Source organism: Pseudorasbora parva, chromosome 4, assembly GCF_024679245.1.
Source record: "Pseudorasbora parva isolate DD20220531a chromosome 4, ASM2467924v1, whole genome shotgun sequence".
Classification (NCBI taxonomy): domain Eukaryota; kingdom Metazoa; phylum Chordata; class Actinopteri; order Cypriniformes; family Gobionidae; genus Pseudorasbora; species Pseudorasbora parva.
Window position 1 is genome coordinate 36,861,910 of NC_090175.1, and position 18,589 is coordinate 36,880,498.

An 18,589-nucleotide genomic window follows, 5' to 3' on the forward strand; every position below is an offset into this window, starting at 1 on the left:
TTGCTTTAAGAAGATTTCCAAAGTCTCCCACCCGGGTTATTTTAGTATTATTTATATCATATGATGTAGTATTTATCAGTATTTTGAATTAGCTTATTTTTATATTTTAACTTTTCATTTGTTTGAGTGTGCCTTTATCATTTTTATTTTGTATTAAAAATAAATACATTTTAGATTTAATTTATTACACTTGCAATATTATTTTTAATTCCATAAAGCTGCAGTCCGTAGTTTTTCCTTTTTGTTGTCACATCTGTTTGCAATTACAGTTATTCACGGAATTATCAACTTTATGCGAGTTGTGCCTCAGCACGGCACAGTGCGTATGAATCCAATATTTTGAGGAGAATGTGCGTCTGACAGTCACGGTGCCGATGTGGACACTGTCATTCGGAATCACAGATTCTACTTTTTGAAACTATGACTAACATAAGAATTTTCATCTGAACAACTGAGTAGCTAATATCCACTTTTATTCTGACCAAGTAATAATATATAAGGAGGAAAAAAACATTGCAATAAATCACGATGATTAAATCTAACGATTGCTTTTCATATGTTAAACCGTGCAAATAATACTTTAACAAATTTGTTATGTTAACATCAGCATTGCGTGACTACATTCAATGTGTATTAGGGCTACCTGTAATTCAGTTTAGTCTAATTTCTAATCATCATATATCAACAAATGAATGTGGTGTAGAGGTGAATTGCTCCTCCTTATAGCAAGCACAAAATAATTGAAATTTACCATAATGCAAATAGCAAAGCGAGAAAGGCACAACAAAGAAAACTCTATAATACTATGAATTAAGTGAACAAGTGTGTTATACTCTTTCATAATTAAACCATTGAAATGTATTACCTGTCCAGCAGAAAAAGCTGTCTCTGTGTCCGCCTCCACATCATCATGCGCAATATAGTCTACTAGCCGGGACACCTTCTTTATGTGTACAGATGGGAGGTAATGACACAAAGATATGCTCGAATCTCCCACGGAAATACACCAAGTACCACTGGAATAAAAAACATTAAAGTTTTACTGTTATAAATCAAGCTAAGGTAAGCCGTTTTGAACACTGGCTGGTTTTGTACTTGCTCAAATTTATTTTGTTTGTTTGAGGGGTAATTTAATTTGTAACCCCTAAAAGTTACAGACTGCTGATATAACTTAAAAAAAAAAAAAATCTATACTAGGCCTGTCGCGATAGTCAATAAATCAATTAATCGCACAATTCAAAAAAATTTGCTCTAATTTTTCTGGACACGATAATTTCCATTTGCATGCTTGTTTGTTTTCCTTGTCTCTTTTGCTAACTGTGCACACCTTTTCTGTTTGGGGAGGTGTTTATACCCTTTTTACGGTCTCTGGTTTATACTCGACGCGCAGACTGGGTGCCGGCGTGATGAGACGTAATGCTCGGCCAGATTCACCTGGAACTCGTGATTTTTCGGTTGCGGAGCCGCTCGTAAAGTTACAAAATTTGACGTGCACACCGGCAAGTGAAATGGGCTCTCGCACACTCCTCGTTAACGTCATTTTTGCCAAGTGCACCCTCGCATCAAACGTGTCAAGTACAAGGTAAGCTACACCGAAGTTGTTAGTTTGATAAATGCAAGTTAATTCTTCATTTCAATCTTTGTGTGCTAAAAAAAGGCACATAAGTTCCTGTAGAGATAGCAATACACATTCTCCTTTTTTGACAAAGAAATGAAAGCATGCCATCAATGTCTTCTCTCTTGCGGTATCTCAATCTCACCTAGCTTTTCTCAGAGATGGTCAAGTCCAGTTCAGTTTGTGCTTGATTACATGATATGTAAACTTTTTTTTAATACTGTATCCTAAATTGTGGATAACTAAGCTATATCCTGTATATCATATGCTGTAGTACATTTCTGGAGTGTTAACAATTAAAAGAAAAAAAAAACAAAACAACAAGAACTGTACAGAACCTAAAACCATGATACCAACCAAACCCTGAGTTTTGTGAACTGTGTACCCTAATATGTACCTAAAACACAATCATCCATTGCAGTTTTCATCCATTTTATTTATTGTTTTTGGTATTTATTCTAGTGCATTTTTGTTAACAGACTGAGAGTCCATTGGTTGTATTGTTTTTGGTTGTTTTGTTCATTTATTGTGAATATTTAAAATGTTTTCTGTATTCAGTGCTAAATAGTCTTTAGAAATAAAGGTTTACTGATTTGTGAAAAGCTGTACCTGCATTATTATGCCATTATTTTAGATGAAAATGGTCTCAGAACGACAATATTATCGTTTATCGCAATAATTTTTGGGCAATTTTTCGTCCAGCAAAATGTCATCTTGACAGGCCCAGTCTATACATTTTGGAAACAATGTGATTCTTGTTGACCTCCTGTATGGGTTCTTTATAGTGGAAACCAAAATGGGTGCACGCTTCAATCCGGTTATTGATATTTTCTTACACCCATAGTAATTTATAAGTAAAATATTATGGTAATGTGGGAATAAAAATGTTTTTGTCTTGGGTTTTTATTTTATTAATAGTAGCCCCCGTTTTTTTTGTTTTTTTGGGGGAAGTTTGAACAACCGTTTGATCTGTGTCGATCTCCTAAATGAAAATTCCAGTTTCTTCCTTTCCAGACCCTAGTTTCTTCCCTCAACATCCCTAGAGAGACTATATTTAAAAAGCGACGGGCATGCAGAATAAAGGATTCCTTCTAACAGAAGGCTGTGCCTGACATTCTGCAGGAGCCAGGGTTAAATCCCTTGCATTTCTGGCATTCCCTGCAATTACCTTGTGCCAGTCATGCTAACGGGCCGAGGCTCAGCAGTGCACATACGGCACATAGTTGTGCGTCATGAGATTAGGTGAAGGCTTATGTGTGTCTGTATGAAGTGAGAGGACAGAAGCTTTTGGGTTTCCAGGGCAGGGCTAAAAATGAGATCTGCCCTCTCGGGTCAGTTTGAATCGAGTAAACCCTGTCCTCTGCATCGTAAGTTTTTTATTTTAATTTTTTTAATTCCACAAATATATTCCGCTTTATATTCCACAAATGTACATTGTACTAGAGAAATTGAGGCCCTAATATGGGCTCCTAAAATGCAGGTATTTATGTGTATCTATCTTGTTTTACACAGACCCTACTTTACAATCTCAAACCCTAAATGTACTTTTCTCCAATCAACCCTTGAATTGGTCTTGGATGGGGACACTTGGACACTACAAAATACTAGGTTGTTTCATGAAAACAAATACAAACCCAACCGGTGGTTTAAAATTTTGAACTAAATTTTATACCCAGTGGTTGTTTTTCTTCTTCCATATTTGACCTAAACATGGTCAAAAATGGAAGAAACAACCCAGCATTTTTTTTAGTGTAGTATTCATTACAATTAGCCTGACATGGTCATACTCAATTCTAGTCAGAATATGAGTCTGATACTGCTCCATTGGGCTGTGATTATGGGGCGTTTTTAAAACCGAACCAGGAAAAACCTCAATTGGATAGACCGACAACCAATCAGAGCAACGGAGCGACACATTACGTTAGTTGTCAAATGTCAACAGAACTCAACTGCACTTGCCAAGTCCGCTTTTTTTTTTCTTCTGCGGGTTGAAGCGACTATTATGTGATATATATAGACCCATGAATGCTTATTATAGCAGGCAACCTTGCCAAAATAACACACATTTTACCCCCAAACGCCTTTTTTTCTGGAGGACCCTACCCCCCAAAAATATTTTTTTCATTAAGAACAGTTTCTGTTTGGGCATAATCACTCCTATTGATCATGTCCAGACCGAACTGCTCAAGCTCAAATGTTGTGGCTGGGGCTGAGTTCAGCTGGCATCCAGGCTACATTACAGTATAATAAGTAAAGTAGTTTTGTTGGTCTGATTGAATTTACAGCAATATTTCCATTTTGCTTTTCCCAGTGGTGTGATTTTGTGATTTTCAGCATAGACAAATCTGACAGACTTCACCCCCCAACCCCCCTTTTGTTGCTATGGTTAAATGTTGAATCTGAACATTCATACTTCTCTACCATATAGTAGACTAAGAAAAGAATAGTATATTCTCAGTATTGATAAAAAAGAAGGCAATAAGTGTCTGTATAACCTACTACTTTCCGGAGAATTCAAATTACAGCATATCACAAAATAATTGCATTGTTCCAATTCCATTCTATTGTTGTCATTATGGTTTGCATGATGTAATAAACAAACCTGGATGGCAACACCATGAACTAATGACTGTTATGATTGGTTCTGTTAATGAATAATTCAAAAAGTCAACTCTAAAATTATGAATTCATATCAGTCGGAATAATTTTTCACTGAATGAACTCACTGAATCAGTAAGATTAGTTACTGAATCAACATCTGACTCAATCACTGAACTGTAAGTTATTGCTTTCCACATAGTTTTGTGTACGTAAGGTTTGTGAAAATTAAATCAATATTGTTATTGACTGCTTATATGACTATATATTATGAAGGATGGATTTAGGCACCCCAGCTGCTTAACATAATTCTGTAGGAAACATTGATTTACAAGCCTTTAAAATGTTCATAGTTGTCAGATGAGCATGACTGCTGTCAGTCTACTGATGGCCATTATAAAACGCTAACTCTTAGACGGTTAAAAAGGCAGCTTAAATGTGCGCTTTGCTGTATTGCTCATCCTTCTTTTATTAGACATGCTGATTTGAACTTGGTTAGTAATCATGTCTGTTCATAATGTCATTTCACAATGGTAGCCCATAGTCACTTAGCCCATGACGTTCTTTTTGTCCATACTCAAGCGATCGTTATCCTCTGATCAAAATTCGTGTTTTACTGTAAAGGTTGAGATGTAAAGTAATATATATCTATCTCTGAGGGTACATTGCTCCATGTTGGGCTAGGGGAATAGATGCTATGCTTGTCTGCTTGGGTGAGGGGCAGTCGAGTACAGGACAGCTGGTCCTTGGTCCAACAGACTCGTGACATCAGACCCTCGGATATTTTAAAAGGGGGTACAATCCAGGGCAGCAGACTTGGTGTGCACACTTAGAGCTGTTGTCTCTTCGAAAACATTCTAGTGAGTTGGCTTCTAGGAAAAATCAGTGATTCAGCCACTGACAAGAGTCCCACAAATTTGCCTTTTCTGGGATATGACCTACTAGCCCTGGGTTGGCAATGCTGAGGCATTGCCCCATTCCCCGTTTCTCGTCATCCAGCCCGAGGAAAAAGATGACCAAGTCCTCGGGCAAGGAGAAGGCCCCCCAGGCTCTCCCGGAGAGCCAGGCACTGGATCTGGCTGACCCCAAGGAGATCACCAAGGAGCCTATGCCCCCACATAAAGTCCTCAGGATCTTCAGCATCAACATCATAGCTCAAAGTCTGCCCTTCTGTCGCAGACGGGTGAGTCCCAGGAGTCTACACACGACTGTGCCCTAAAGCATGCCTATGTTAATGCCATTTGCTTTGCTCAGATTATTTACTTTACCACATGATTGAATAGTTATCGTCTTGTCGGGATGTTTACTTACATGCGTAAATGAGTAGAGGTATTTTTGGTCAGAAATGTCTATTTATCATCACGCTTGCGATGAAGCAAGTCTGTACCGGGCATTTTAATTATGATTTAAAAAAAACATACTATTTTGCTTTAAACATTTATATGTTGCAAAATACCAGTTTATGTTTGTTTTCTTTTCTAGAAAAGATATTTACTTGACACTTTCAGTTTATTTATGCAAGATTTTGTGACTGTTCCCCAGGAAATTTCAGTCATAGTGTTGTGCTCTCTGGTGCTGTTTAAATTGCATTGGCAACTGCTGAGATTGTGAGTCATCGTTCAACCTTCAGCCTCCCTGTCGTTCTTAAACCAACAATAGCAGTAATTGCTTGGGCACAGTCAGGAGACCTAATATAGCAGCGCTGGTTTGAGCATGTCATACTGCTACATTGATGTCATTTTAGTGCTGCTTTTTTAGAAGTTACACGTATTATTTAGCGAAGTTGCTCAGGGACATTGACTAAGGGGTGTGCTTTAGTAAAAAAAATTTGGGTAATCATATTGACCAAGACAGATACGCGAGTATAAAAATAAAGAACTACTCATTTATCTAAATCATCTGTTTTTTGCTCTGTTCCAAAGAAAATGGTGTCCATTTATGTTTGCATAGCTTATTTCTCATGATTTCTTTAGTCGCCACTAATATCCCATCCGGTGACCTTAAAAAGTCTTGCCTGGGAGTTCCTATTTTTAACCCTGCCCAGATCCAGAGAAAATGTATTGATTGGCTAGGAAAGCAGCTGCTCACTGATCTATGGAACGTCCCACCAATCCCATAATACAGCGACACGTGTGCTGCATAGTCAATGCGGGAGCGGCCGGAAAGACACTATACGTGACAACTCTTTTCATGGAGAACTCATTGCAATGTAACACCTCGCCAACTGGCTTAAAGTTGACTCATGACCTTCCGGTATCAGCCATTTCATCAAAAAATAAGGGCATTAGGGTACAGCAAACAAACATGGTTGTATCTTCAAGTGGGTTGGCTGAAGAAAACAAGCAAAGTCATCATCCTCATCACTAAATCATAATTTTAAGAAATTTCTTTTTATAGACATTTCCATATATGGCAGCCTCTATTGTAGTCTTGGGTGTCTAATGTCACTGACTTTTGCATTTAGCTTCAAGTTATTACTGTTATTACAGATTCAACCGTAAGCATCCTTTATCTGGAATTTGTCTGAGTAATGAAGAGTTATGTGAGGGAAGGCCATTGGAGTGATGGATATGTGGAGAAAGTGTCTTAATGCGCTATACTGTTCAAAGGTTGTTGTTTTTTTATTCAGTAAGAATGCATTAAATTGATCCAAAGTAAGAGTATAGACATTTAATGATTACAAAAGATTTCCATTGCAAATAGTTGTTGTTCTTTTATTATTATTTATTATTAGAAAGATTTCTGAAAGATCATGTGACACTGAAGACTGGTGCAATAATGCTGAAAACTCTGCTTCGCCATCACAATAATAAATTACATTTTTAAAATTAATATTAAAATACATTTATTTAAAAATGTAATAATTCATATTGTTCGTCTTTTACTGGATTTTTGATTTAAGAAATGCAGCCTTTTTGCACACAAGTGAGGGGTCCCTCAAAAAGGATTCATTATGTTTGGAGGTCTCTGAAAAACATTTTGAAAACCCTTAGAATAGAGAATACTGAATCTAGTTGTATATCAATTGTCCATGGTAACCTATTCATAAAAAAACTGCAAGCAAGCGATAACACATCTCTTACTCAAGTCATTTGTAATGAAACCATGCCCTGTTTGCCATGACATTGTTCAGCCCTTAATTTTTCACCTGCCACCTGTGTTCTTAAGCGATTGAGGATGTGGTGGGAACCAACCAACTGATAGCACAGGGAGAAAGCCAAATAAAATGGTCTGTATCACTAATGTGGACATGTTCCTTGCAGAAGATTAACTTCCACAAACATTGCTCTTGAGACTAGACTTTTTTTTTCTTGAGAAGCGGCATTCAGAATTAATGCTGTCCCTTCACTTTCTTCTTTCCTTGTAAAATCAGTCCTCCACTGAGATGGCAGAGTCTCTTAAATCGAAAGGAGGAAGAGAAAAGAGCAAAAATAGATCCCAAAACCTCAACACCACAAAACAGGCATCCCCATGCCTAACCAAATGAGCAGCTGGTTCGGACACCACCTTGCAGAAGTGACTTGAGATCCACCAGCTGGCCCCACTGAATGAAATTGCTTGAATTTCTCGTGGTCCCCATAGGCCAATATAAGATCCCTGAAACTCCGTTCAGCAGGTTCAGCAGCTCCACTGAGCATAAAGAAACAGCTTCTTTTATAATTGTAGAAAGGAAATAACAAAAATGTCCTACAGGGATGAAACTTGAATTGAAAAGGTTTTTGTTAATATCCAAATATTCCTTAAGTCTGGGTATGGTCTTTTATAACAAAACAAAACAAAAGTTCTCTCCAGTTTAACTTTTTTATCCCTTACTTCTATGTCATCTCAGAGACCCTCTTATAAATAGATGGCAACCGAGTTTCCAATGAAGACTGCTGAGGAGAAAAAACCTTCTATTTTCCCAGGCCTGGTATAGGAGACGGCTGTTTCCGAAAAGACCCCCAGGAAATTAACTTGTTTTCACACCAGAGCCCTTGGGTGTGTATTGCTTTTCTGTTCCGGATCTGCTTTGCCATTTGGGTAAAGTGATCCGGTCCTGCCCATCGATGCTATGCCATGGTCACCATCAAGAGCTATTTGCCACTTGAGCTCTTACCTTTGGCCTGTAAGTCTCATTATGCCAGTTTCCTTAAAGAGATAGTTCATCCAAAAAAGAAAATTATCATTTATTGACCCCCTAATGTTATTTCAAAGCCATTTTTAAAGAGGAAAACAAAGGAGAATTGAAGAAGCTTTACGCAGCTTTTTCCATATTTCCATGTCTCTCAAGCCCTAAATGATTCCTAAGTTTTCCAAAGTTCTCTGAAGCCATATGATGTGTAAAGAACAGACCAAAATGTACAGTTTGTTAAATTCTCCACAGCTCTCAAGTCAAATATTACATCAACTTTGACAATGATTTTTTTTCCCCCACAGCATACAGGTTTGAAATTTCATGGGTGTGTAAGTAATGACTTCAGTTTTTAGATCATATGTCCCTTTAACTTCCCTAACCCATTCAAGCACCAGGGTTTCTTTTTCTCTGCCAGCGTTTTAATTTTTTTTTGCCAGACACCGCCAAAGATTTTGATAATTTTGACAAAAATGTAATAGCTGTACAATATTTTGTTTAATGAATATCTGAGTATGTAATATAAAAATAAAGAGCTGACCCTCTTCTTTAAAAACAACTTTTAGCTTCATGCATTCCTTTTTTTAATCAACACTTGAATATGGGTAATTTTCATAAAAAAGCAACGTTGTGAAAAAAAAGCTGAGAAAATCTCATTTTTGTGAAAGACTGTTTCCAGATCAGATTCAGAACGATTATCAAACCGATGGAGTAGATTGAGTCCTTCAACACCCCTAATGCTTGCACAGTCCCATAGCTCATCTTGAGTCCACATTTCATTTAGTAACTTTAGATCGTTTTGATTCATATGCTGTTTAATGACGATGATCAAGTCCCTAGTGGCCAGTCGAGGGATTGCAGTTTAAGTTACTTCCGTATTGGCTTCAGCAGAAACTGGGGGAGGTTGCCGCTTGGTTTTACTGCGTCTTCCTCACGTGTGTTTTGATCAGGAGATTCTGTTCTCATTTAGAAGATGTGTAATAGCGCCCTCTAGCATCTGACAGTGAAAACGCAGAAGCCCTGAAAATTCCGTTTTTGGCCGGGAAGCGTTTTTCTTACAAATAACGGAAAATTCTGTGTTTGGCGGGGAAAGAGTTAATGCTGGTGATAAAGAATTGGAAAAATTGTGGAGAATAGTTTTCTTACAATGGAGTCAGTGCTCTGGAGTGTTTGTCCTTTTTGTCAGTGATAAAATGAAACAGTTGTTTTAAATAGCAACTTTTTGAGTACACTTTCAAAAAATGGATCTTGTCTACAGTTGATTGCCAGAGCTATGTACTTTTTAAAATCTCTTTAAACAGTCTCCTTTATGTTCTGATTGTGGAAGAATTTCTGTGTGTTTTTTAAAGTGAGCCATGTGTTAACAATCTCTCACACAAGAGCCCGGCAGCTCATACAAACAAATTTAAGTGTGGTAAATGCTACATGCTGCACACTTCAGGCTTTTTTAAGATCTGGCTTTGAGGGTTGTCGGCGTACTTGGATTTGTTTTGAAGTGTTTGTTTCTATGCACTGCGGTTAGTTCAGGGGCTTTATTTTAGATGGAGACAAGATGGTGCTTGTCGTCATGCATGTGTTAGCTGAGGGGCAATGTGATGATCACACAGGTCTCATGAATCATGTTGGATCAAGCTGCAGATGTTTAATTTGAAGATTATTATTATAATTTTTTTTTGATTTTTCAAGATGTATCAATAAATTGGATCACTACATTTTGATGCTCCTATTCATCCACCAGATTTCTTGCCAAGTTGTGCACAGACATCTTTGGAGTCGCCTCAGCTTGCATTCTCTAGTGCATGTTTGTAGTGCTGTCTTTACAGGAGATTCCCTATACATGTTAACTGTTTAGAAAAGACTAACAACAACTGAAAAAACACTTAAGCAAACTAAACAGTTGACTATACTACCAAGTATTAACAAAGTACTATTAAGTTATTGAAAGGTACAGTGTCTTGTTTTAATGTCAATTATTCCACTTTATATTCTTCTGCAAAACACAAGAGGACACTAAAAATAAGATCTGGTTTGGTGAATTCAGTGCATTAGCGGTATACATTGTTACTTGGTGATCATTTTAAACTTTCTCCAAACAGTTTTGCTCAAACAAGCAAACAAACAATATTTAAGCCACCCTGTGCTTAAAATGCTTTAACTAGGACAATATAGTAATTGAAGATGTAGATTGTTGCATAGTGATTCAAGTGAATATATCAACCCTTTTATGAATGGTTCATTCAAATTTCTTGTCTGATTTTCTAAAAGGAATCAGATTCTACAACTCTATTGTAAAACAGAGAAAGATTTCAGGGGCATAGCCTCTCTTTAAGTAAACAGTCTGCCATTGTGCTGTGGGCATAGAAAACCAACCCGAGGCTCATTCCCAAAAAGGGCGGAAGTAGTTTTTCACATTTATTGAAACTCTTGCCATTCCATCTTGGCGTGATTTTAAGTGAAAATGGTTTTACCTATACGACTTTTCTTTACCTTGTTGTGCATGAGCACTGTTTGAGTATCCTGTCAGCTGATGTGTCCTCCCACGCCAGCTCCTATGGGAGGAAGATGATGGGATTGCGTTGCCCTTGAGCTCCAAATAACACTGGGTGAAGGCATCTGCCCAAAGCTATTCTGAGCCGGCCCGTACCAGCACTGGACAGACAAACAGAAAGTGTTAGGCAAATAGTATTGCGGCATTCTCCATATGGGAAGGCTAAACTCCCACCAACAAACATAAAGGGGATGTCAGTTCATCTGTCCCATGTTGTTAATAGTATTTTTTGTGTGTAGAAACAAAAAATGTAGATGTCCACACATTTTTCATGACAGCACAGAGAATCTGAACAACTACTGAAGCTAAATGTAAGTGGCATACCCAAGTGTGCAAGCCCAGCTGGCGCTTGATAGCAGCAAAGCCACAAAGAACTGCTGACATTGTTTCAAAAGTTGGCCTTTGACGATTTTGGGCCACCCTCAGTACCAAAAGCGCCTTTAAAACTGCTGCTGAACTCAGACAGCAACTTTTACCATGTGTTTGAAGACCTCCCACCTGCTGCGAGGCTGCCAAGAGGTGCTAACATTTCTTGCAGAGCTGACAGTGTGGGTGAAAGGCTTTCAGGGGCTGTAACTGAAGATGGGGCTGCTCCGTTTAAAACATTTGTGCGTTTTAATATCCGGGACCATTGCAATAATGAATGTTTGTGCTAAACATGCGTTGTCAGCACATTGTTGCTGTTAACAGCTCGTAATCTGAGTCTGGTTATCAGGATATCTTGAGAGGTGGTAGTTGAATATTTAAGAATGGCAGGTCAAGCAACAGTTACCCTGGACAACGTTCCTCCATGGATAGCCTGACCTGACCTGACCTGACCATGACCATGACCTGATCAAACCCTTAACTAAACGTTTTTTTAAAGCTTATATGTTGTGTTTAACTGACAATTTATTTCGTTTTTAAAGGAATAATTTACCCCAAAATTCAATTTGTCAACATTTGCTCTAACATATGTTGTTCCAAACTTTTCTGACTGACTTTCTTCTACAGAAGATATTTTGAAAAAGGTGGTTAACCAAACAGTTTTGGTTACCCTCGGCTTCCATTTGTATTGGAGGGGGGAAAAAAGGCAGCATTTCTCAAAAATATATTTTATGTTTTCCACAGAACATGCAGTCATATAGGTTTGGAGCGATGTGAGGGTAAGTCAGTTATGTCAGTTTCTTTTTTTGGGTAAACTATCTAAGCGCTATTGAGTCGATGCCGACTCGGTGACCTCATGAATAACTTGTCTTATTTCCGTAGAACATCAGTCCTCCTAAAGAATGCCGTCTTTTTCTATTGGTATTTCTTTTGATGTGACATGTCCAAAATATCATAGTCAATGCCTCGTCTGTGAGTTTCTGTTGGTTAAGTATGGTCTAAATCTGTTTGTTGTGTTCTTCATACAGTATAACAAGCTTTCCATTTCCCCAAAAGTTACTTATTTCTCAAAGGCTTATACTATAATAGCCCCTGGAGGGCCACTGCCCTACAAAGATGAGCTCAAACTCACTTACCTGCAATTTTCTAGTAATTCTGAAGATCTAAATTAGCTTGCTCAGGTGTCTTTGATTAAAGTCTGCAGGCCAGTGGTCCTCAACAGATGGATTTGAGGAACCCCGGCATATAACCAAAATGCAACTTCACTTACATAATCCTAATCTTCATGAAGTATGATCAATTTTGCCCATTTATCACTGCCAAGTACAGGTTGCTTGACATGTGCCTAAGTGAATAGGATGTGTCTTTTTGAAGTACAAACTGGAGCAGACTGGGAGTTGAGCCCAGAACCTGGTTAAACGCTATGTCTGGTCTTCATCGCTAGTTCTTTGGGAACATTTCTCACCCTTCTCCATCACCCTATCCTCTCTGCCCATGGCTACTTGGCTCATCTGCGGTCCAGCAGCAGTCAGTTGGCCATGGTGTAACTGACGCAGCTGTCTACATGGTTCATTTAATTTGGGCATAAAGCCGTATGCCACTGCTTGTGTGGTCCAGCCTAGATTGCCCTCTAGATTGATATAGAAAGAGAAAGAGAGAGAAAGACGGGCAAGCTTTCTGAATTTAGTGAAAAAGCAGAGACTGATTTATAGCAGACACTGGATCTGAGGTTCTGGGAGGCGTTGCATACCCACTACGTGCCCCACTTATGACTGAACACTTGTAGCCAGCCTTTCAAACTGATCTCTATTTCAGTCCCATGAGTTTGTCTCCAAGTCTTGGTCAAAACAGTGTTGTCAGTGTGACATCACCACTGAATTCATCCATTATCAAATGACACTGCTTTATGGCATCCCTGCTTTTTTTAGGTTCCTAAAGAAAGCTTCAGTGATTGAACAAGGATTTTTTCATTTGAAATGTCAGTTTGGAGCATTGTCTTGAACTGGCACACAGTACATTGCACATGCAACATCACACAATTCACCATATGCACAGACATTAAAGGGTTACTTCAGCTATTAGCATATGACTTTGTATCAGTAGAAACCCTGAAGTATACTTCAGGATTTCTACTGATACAAAGCCATTTGCTAATCCCCCCCATATCCCCCTGAGACGAGATTTATGCACTTTATTTCTGGAAAAACTCTGGCCAAAGGCTACAGCCAGCAGAGGGAGCCATTTCCGCATGTTTTCAACCCTTGCATGGGGGATGGGAAATCGAACTCACAGCTCAGCTCGCAGCTGCAGGCATTCATGTAAACATAGTTATGCTGAGCAATGTAAGTGTTTTAACCTCTCATATTAATTTCTATGAAAGTTAAGCTTCCAAAGGCATGAACTGAAAACGTGCCAGACTGATCACGCGTTGTAAATGTATGCTGCGAGCACGGATGCGATTACCTCAGCTCTCATCACGAGAGCTCATTCAGCTCATCCATCACGATGAATGTAATCTGACTCCTGCAGTGGCGACTCACTCATTACATTGAACAGACGCGTTCAGTATTTAATTGTAGTGTCTGTTTTCCAACTCAGTCACAGTAATCCAGTGATTCAGTAGCAGTGGTTTTGGCAGTGGCCTCGCAGGGCAGCGAAGCATTCTGGGAATTGTTTTCTTTCTTCCCTTTGAGACAAAAATACATTTTCTGTCTTTTCTCAGTCTAGAAGGCACCAAATTTAAAAATAATTTCACCTTTCTACTTCATTAATGACCCAGTTTAAATACAGATTCATCTTCCCAGCGCTGAAGTACCCCTTTAAGAGAGCCTTCAACATGCTCGGCCGTTGCTCGTTTTTTTAATGCTTTTTCTAGCCTCATTGTTTGAGTTTGGAGAATGGATAATTAGCACTGATGGTGTGTGGACTGTATTGGAATTGCTCTATTATTGTTCTTCTCCAAAATGAATCACATTTTTGAGGGCCTAAACGCTTGAAAACTGAGCACACGCATCAGAAGTGATAAAATGTCCATCTGATATGGGTTTCAGATTAAAGGGGTACTTCAGCGCTGGGAAGATGAATCTGTATTTAAACTGGGTCATCAATGTAGTAGAAATGTGAAATTATTGTTGAATTTGGTGCCTTCTAGACTGAGAGAAGATAGAAAATGTATTTTTGTCTCATGGGGATGAAAGACTTCAATTCCCAGAATGCTTCGCTGCCCTGTTAGGCCATTCCCAAAGCCACCGCTACTAGATTACTGTGACTGAGTTGGAGAAGACACTACAATTAAAAACGTAACTGAACGTGTCTGTTCAATATAATGAGTGAGTCACCGCGCGAGTATCACAGCACTGAGCACTAACTGCAGGAGTCAGATAAATGAGCTGAGCTCTTGTGATGAGAGCTGAGGTAATCGTGACTACACTCACGGCATACATTCACAACGCAAGTTCAGTCTGGCGCGTTTCAGTTCATGCCTTTGCAAGCTTAACATTAATAGAAATTAATTTGAGAAGTTAAACGACTTGCATTGCTCACCATAGCTCCGTTTAAATGAGTGCCTGTAGCTGCCAGCTGAGCTCTGAGTGTGATCTCCATCCCCCATGCGCGGGTTAAAAACATGCAGAAATGGCTCCCTCTGCTCCCTAGCGCACCTACAAAACGTCAATTAAGTGATGTCCACGCTGTTTAACGTACAAGTATGAAATTCGGTAAACACATGTAACATCCCAGTACCTACAATAAAATAAAATAAAAACCCAACTGGAAGAGATGGTTTGAATTTTCGCTGCAAAACTTTTCCAGTTTTTGCCTTTTACCAGACGTTGTACTTTAACATACTCCCCCTAGAGATTTTATCAAATGTTCTGCATAATATACAATCCTGCTCTCGCCGTGTAAGCTCTCCTTGTCTAAAAATATTGAGGCTCCTTATGTCCTCAATGACTCGTGTCAGTGTTGTTTTCTTTTTTGTTATGATATTATTTTTTGGAATTTCAATGCTTTCATACAGGTCTGATGAACTTATTTATCACGACTGCTTTCAGTAGAAGTGAAGTTGCTGTATTCATGTTGAGTTAGATGCCCAGCTCAGGAAATTTGACTCGGATTCCTAGATTTATCAAGACTGTGTATCATGTGGGTGATAGAGCGCAGGCATTCTCTATGCCTATTTATAAAACCTGTATATTAGTCTGCACATCCAATAAAACATGCACCACCATCAGCGTCCACCAGGAATGCTGTATGATAACGTATCATAAGTCTTAAAGAACTAAAGTTGATTTTGGTCCAAATTAAAAATATTTGCTTAGTCCTTTTCCTACTTGATTCTGATTCCATTAGTGGGATCTCACCGTTTGTTTCTATAGAATGAATTCATCCAAACGTAGTGTTTACGTGAACGATAAATAGTGATTGTGTTGATGTGCATCTTTATAAGTCACAAGCTTCTAATCCGAATGTTTTTTTTGTTTTAGTTTTTCCGTGCACATTGCACGGATATACAGTTTCCCGCTTTTTGTGCATATTATGCTTATATTTATCAAACAGTAAAAATGTCCCTTCACACGCTCAAAATAAAATGTCTCACTCTAAAAAATAATTAAAAAAATAAGTTACCTGGTTGCCTTAATTTTTGAGTTAATTGAGTTAATACAATGAACATTTTTTATAATCGACCATCTTTATTCAAATATTGTAAAAATATTTTTTAAGCATATTGAGCAATTGTGTGTTTTATTTGTGATGGCGCAGTGAAACATGCCAAATTTGTGCTATATGATTTATCAAAAAAATGTATGTGGTTCAGAAACAATTATTTTGTGAGTTTCTATTTATCAAACAAATTCCCTTCATTGTATCAAATATTTTTTATTTTATTTCAATAAACTCAATTTTAAGGCAACCAGGTTACTTACTTTTTAAAGTTAAACCAACAATATTTTTTACAGTGCTGTGGATGAGAGTATGAAGTGAGGACTGATGGGACGTTGTGCTGCTCCACTTCACACGAGTAGTTGGAGAATTTTAGAATAACACGAGTCATTTATGACATTTTATATATTTAACTAAAACATCATTACGTCGCGCATGCGCAGTCCTTTCCAGTTTGGGTTTTCAATCCGATCAAGCATTTACATATTCTCCCGATCGGATCTATTAAGGTGTTTACATGAAGGCTTTTCGGTCCTATTGAGCCTTCAATCTGATTACTAATGGATTATTTGGTTGCATGTAAACGTAGCCACCCAGTTGAGATGCTGAATAAACGGTTTGGCAGTATGTGCACGAATGTAACCCATTGACATGCCTGGTTATTAATAGGTTCCTAGCATTACCATCCTCGCTGGAGCATTGCACAGTAATCTTTCCATTTCAAGCTGATCACAACCAATCACTTCAAGGGCCTTGGTCTTAAGAGGTGCGTCACTTCAGCAGCACATCGCCCTTCCTTCCAGAAGTTTTAGTTTTTATACAATATACTGTAAATCCTAACCCTTATTTATTAACTGTTTACCAAATAGCTTTGTGTGTTCATGGACATTGCAATGCATTTACATGGATGGAAGTTTGAAAAGGGAGGAAAGTGTTGCTTATAAGGTTTTATGTTCTAGTTCTGAAAAGCTACAAGGCATCCTCTGTTTTCATCTTTTCACATATATTAGCATTCTCTGTTGTATGGACCCTGAAATTAATCTAGGATTAGATTTACCACAAGTGTTTTTCCTATAACAGAAGTGTCTCTTGCATGTACATAAAAAATTGCAGCCTTATACTTTCATTTATTTGTCACTGGTGTCAAAAAAAATTAAGAATTAATTAAATTAAGAATGTTGAACCCAATAAATAATTGATATCAAGTAGGCCTACTAAGTTGCACTGCACAATATTTAGTAATATGAATACATTTGAGTTAACTTTACTTTCTAAGTCAGGTTTGATAGGCTCACTCAATATAAACGTTCAAGTTGTTGTGTTGTATAACCATTTTGAATGAAATATTCATGACTTGCTCATCCAGCACATTTCGAGAACCCTTTTACTGCTGACTTGACATTAGGAGACCAGACCTTCTCAGTCCGCAGATTACATACGTGTCAAGTGATCCATGCTTTTAATATGATAATAAGACTGTAGAGAGATTTTACACAGCCTGCTTGGTAATTCGCTCAGTAGGCAAGGTTATGTTTTATCTTTATGTAACATCTCTTTATATGCATTAAGCAGCTCAAAAGTGACCTGTTTTTCAGTTTCTGTGCATAAGGGGACATCCGGTGCTAGATCACGTGATATCAGCATGATCAGTGACGTGCATTGGATTTTTTGGTAAGAGATGCATCGCAATTCCACCGGGCATTACTGACCAAAGTCAAAACTGACCGCTGAAAGAGAAAAATGGCCACAAATATATGCCGCCCAACCCCTCAGTGTTCAGCGCTTGGGTTTCACTCTTGTTATATCCGTTTCCGCTGCACATGTGTGATGCTCCTTTTCACATTTTTTGAGTAGGCCTACCAGCAATATGATAAGCCTAAAAATGTCTTTCCAGTCAGTCTGATGTCTAACAGCTGATTAAGAAATTGAAAATCAATGCAGTCAAATATAATAAAAACCATTTAAGTTTCTCACTTATAATGTGCTATTTTATTAAATAAAGCTAATAAATGTATCCAGTAGAAATGAGTTGTATTCCTGTTTTCTTGACAGTACTGTTAAAAACATCACATCAGCAGCAACACGTCTGTAATCCTTTTGACTCGCATATCCATTTTTCTGTATGTTACACAAAGCAGCAAACTACATTTAGAAAAGATGGCGACTTTGAGCGCGTAATCGTTCAGGTGGTGCATGGCGCACAGAGATGTGACCATAGCGGAGTGTGCGGGAGGCGTCTCTTATTAGGTGTCCTGTTGGAGCACAGCACCAACCTTCTAATCTGTTTTATAAAATAAATAAATGTTTTGATGGACTGTTTTTTTTTTCCTGGCCTCGGTCTCGTTTTCATGATGTTAGCACTTTGAGATTTTGTTTAACATAAAGTGCGTTACCAAATAAAATGTAGTATTATTATTATTATTATTGTTATTATCATTATTATTATTAATTTATTATATAACTTCTAACTTCAGTTGTTCTTGGAGCAGCCTCAACTCGCTGATTGATTCTATTATTCACTAATTAACTTCTTTTACTAGCCTAAATGGCACTTTTTGGGGGGTTTCAATGAACTCTCAGGTATACAAATGTATATTGATTCATATGAGTAGGGGAATATATAGAATAACTACTGCATTTAATAGGCAGTGGGGGCACCTATAGTCGTCACTTTCACCCCACTAGCGAT

At 38.1% G+C, this 18,589-nt stretch overlaps 1 protein-coding gene across 3 annotated transcripts in view; it reads left to right on the forward strand.

Moving 5' to 3' along the window:
- The window catches only part of fbxw7 (F-box and WD repeat domain containing 7), a 209,434-nt gene that overhangs the window by 114,202 nt on the left and 76,643 nt on the right, over nt 1–18,589 (forward strand). Inside the window, exon 1 of one of the 3 annotated variants that reach the window (XM_067441664.1) lies at nt 5,172–5,396. The exons of the other annotated variants lie outside the window; for them this stretch is intronic. Within the exon in view, the coding sequence (XP_067297765.1) occupies nt 5,172–5,396 (225 nt within the window). Of the gene's footprint in view, nt 1–5,171; nt 5,397–18,589 lie in introns of those variants that run through there. 3 annotated transcript variants of the gene reach the window in all.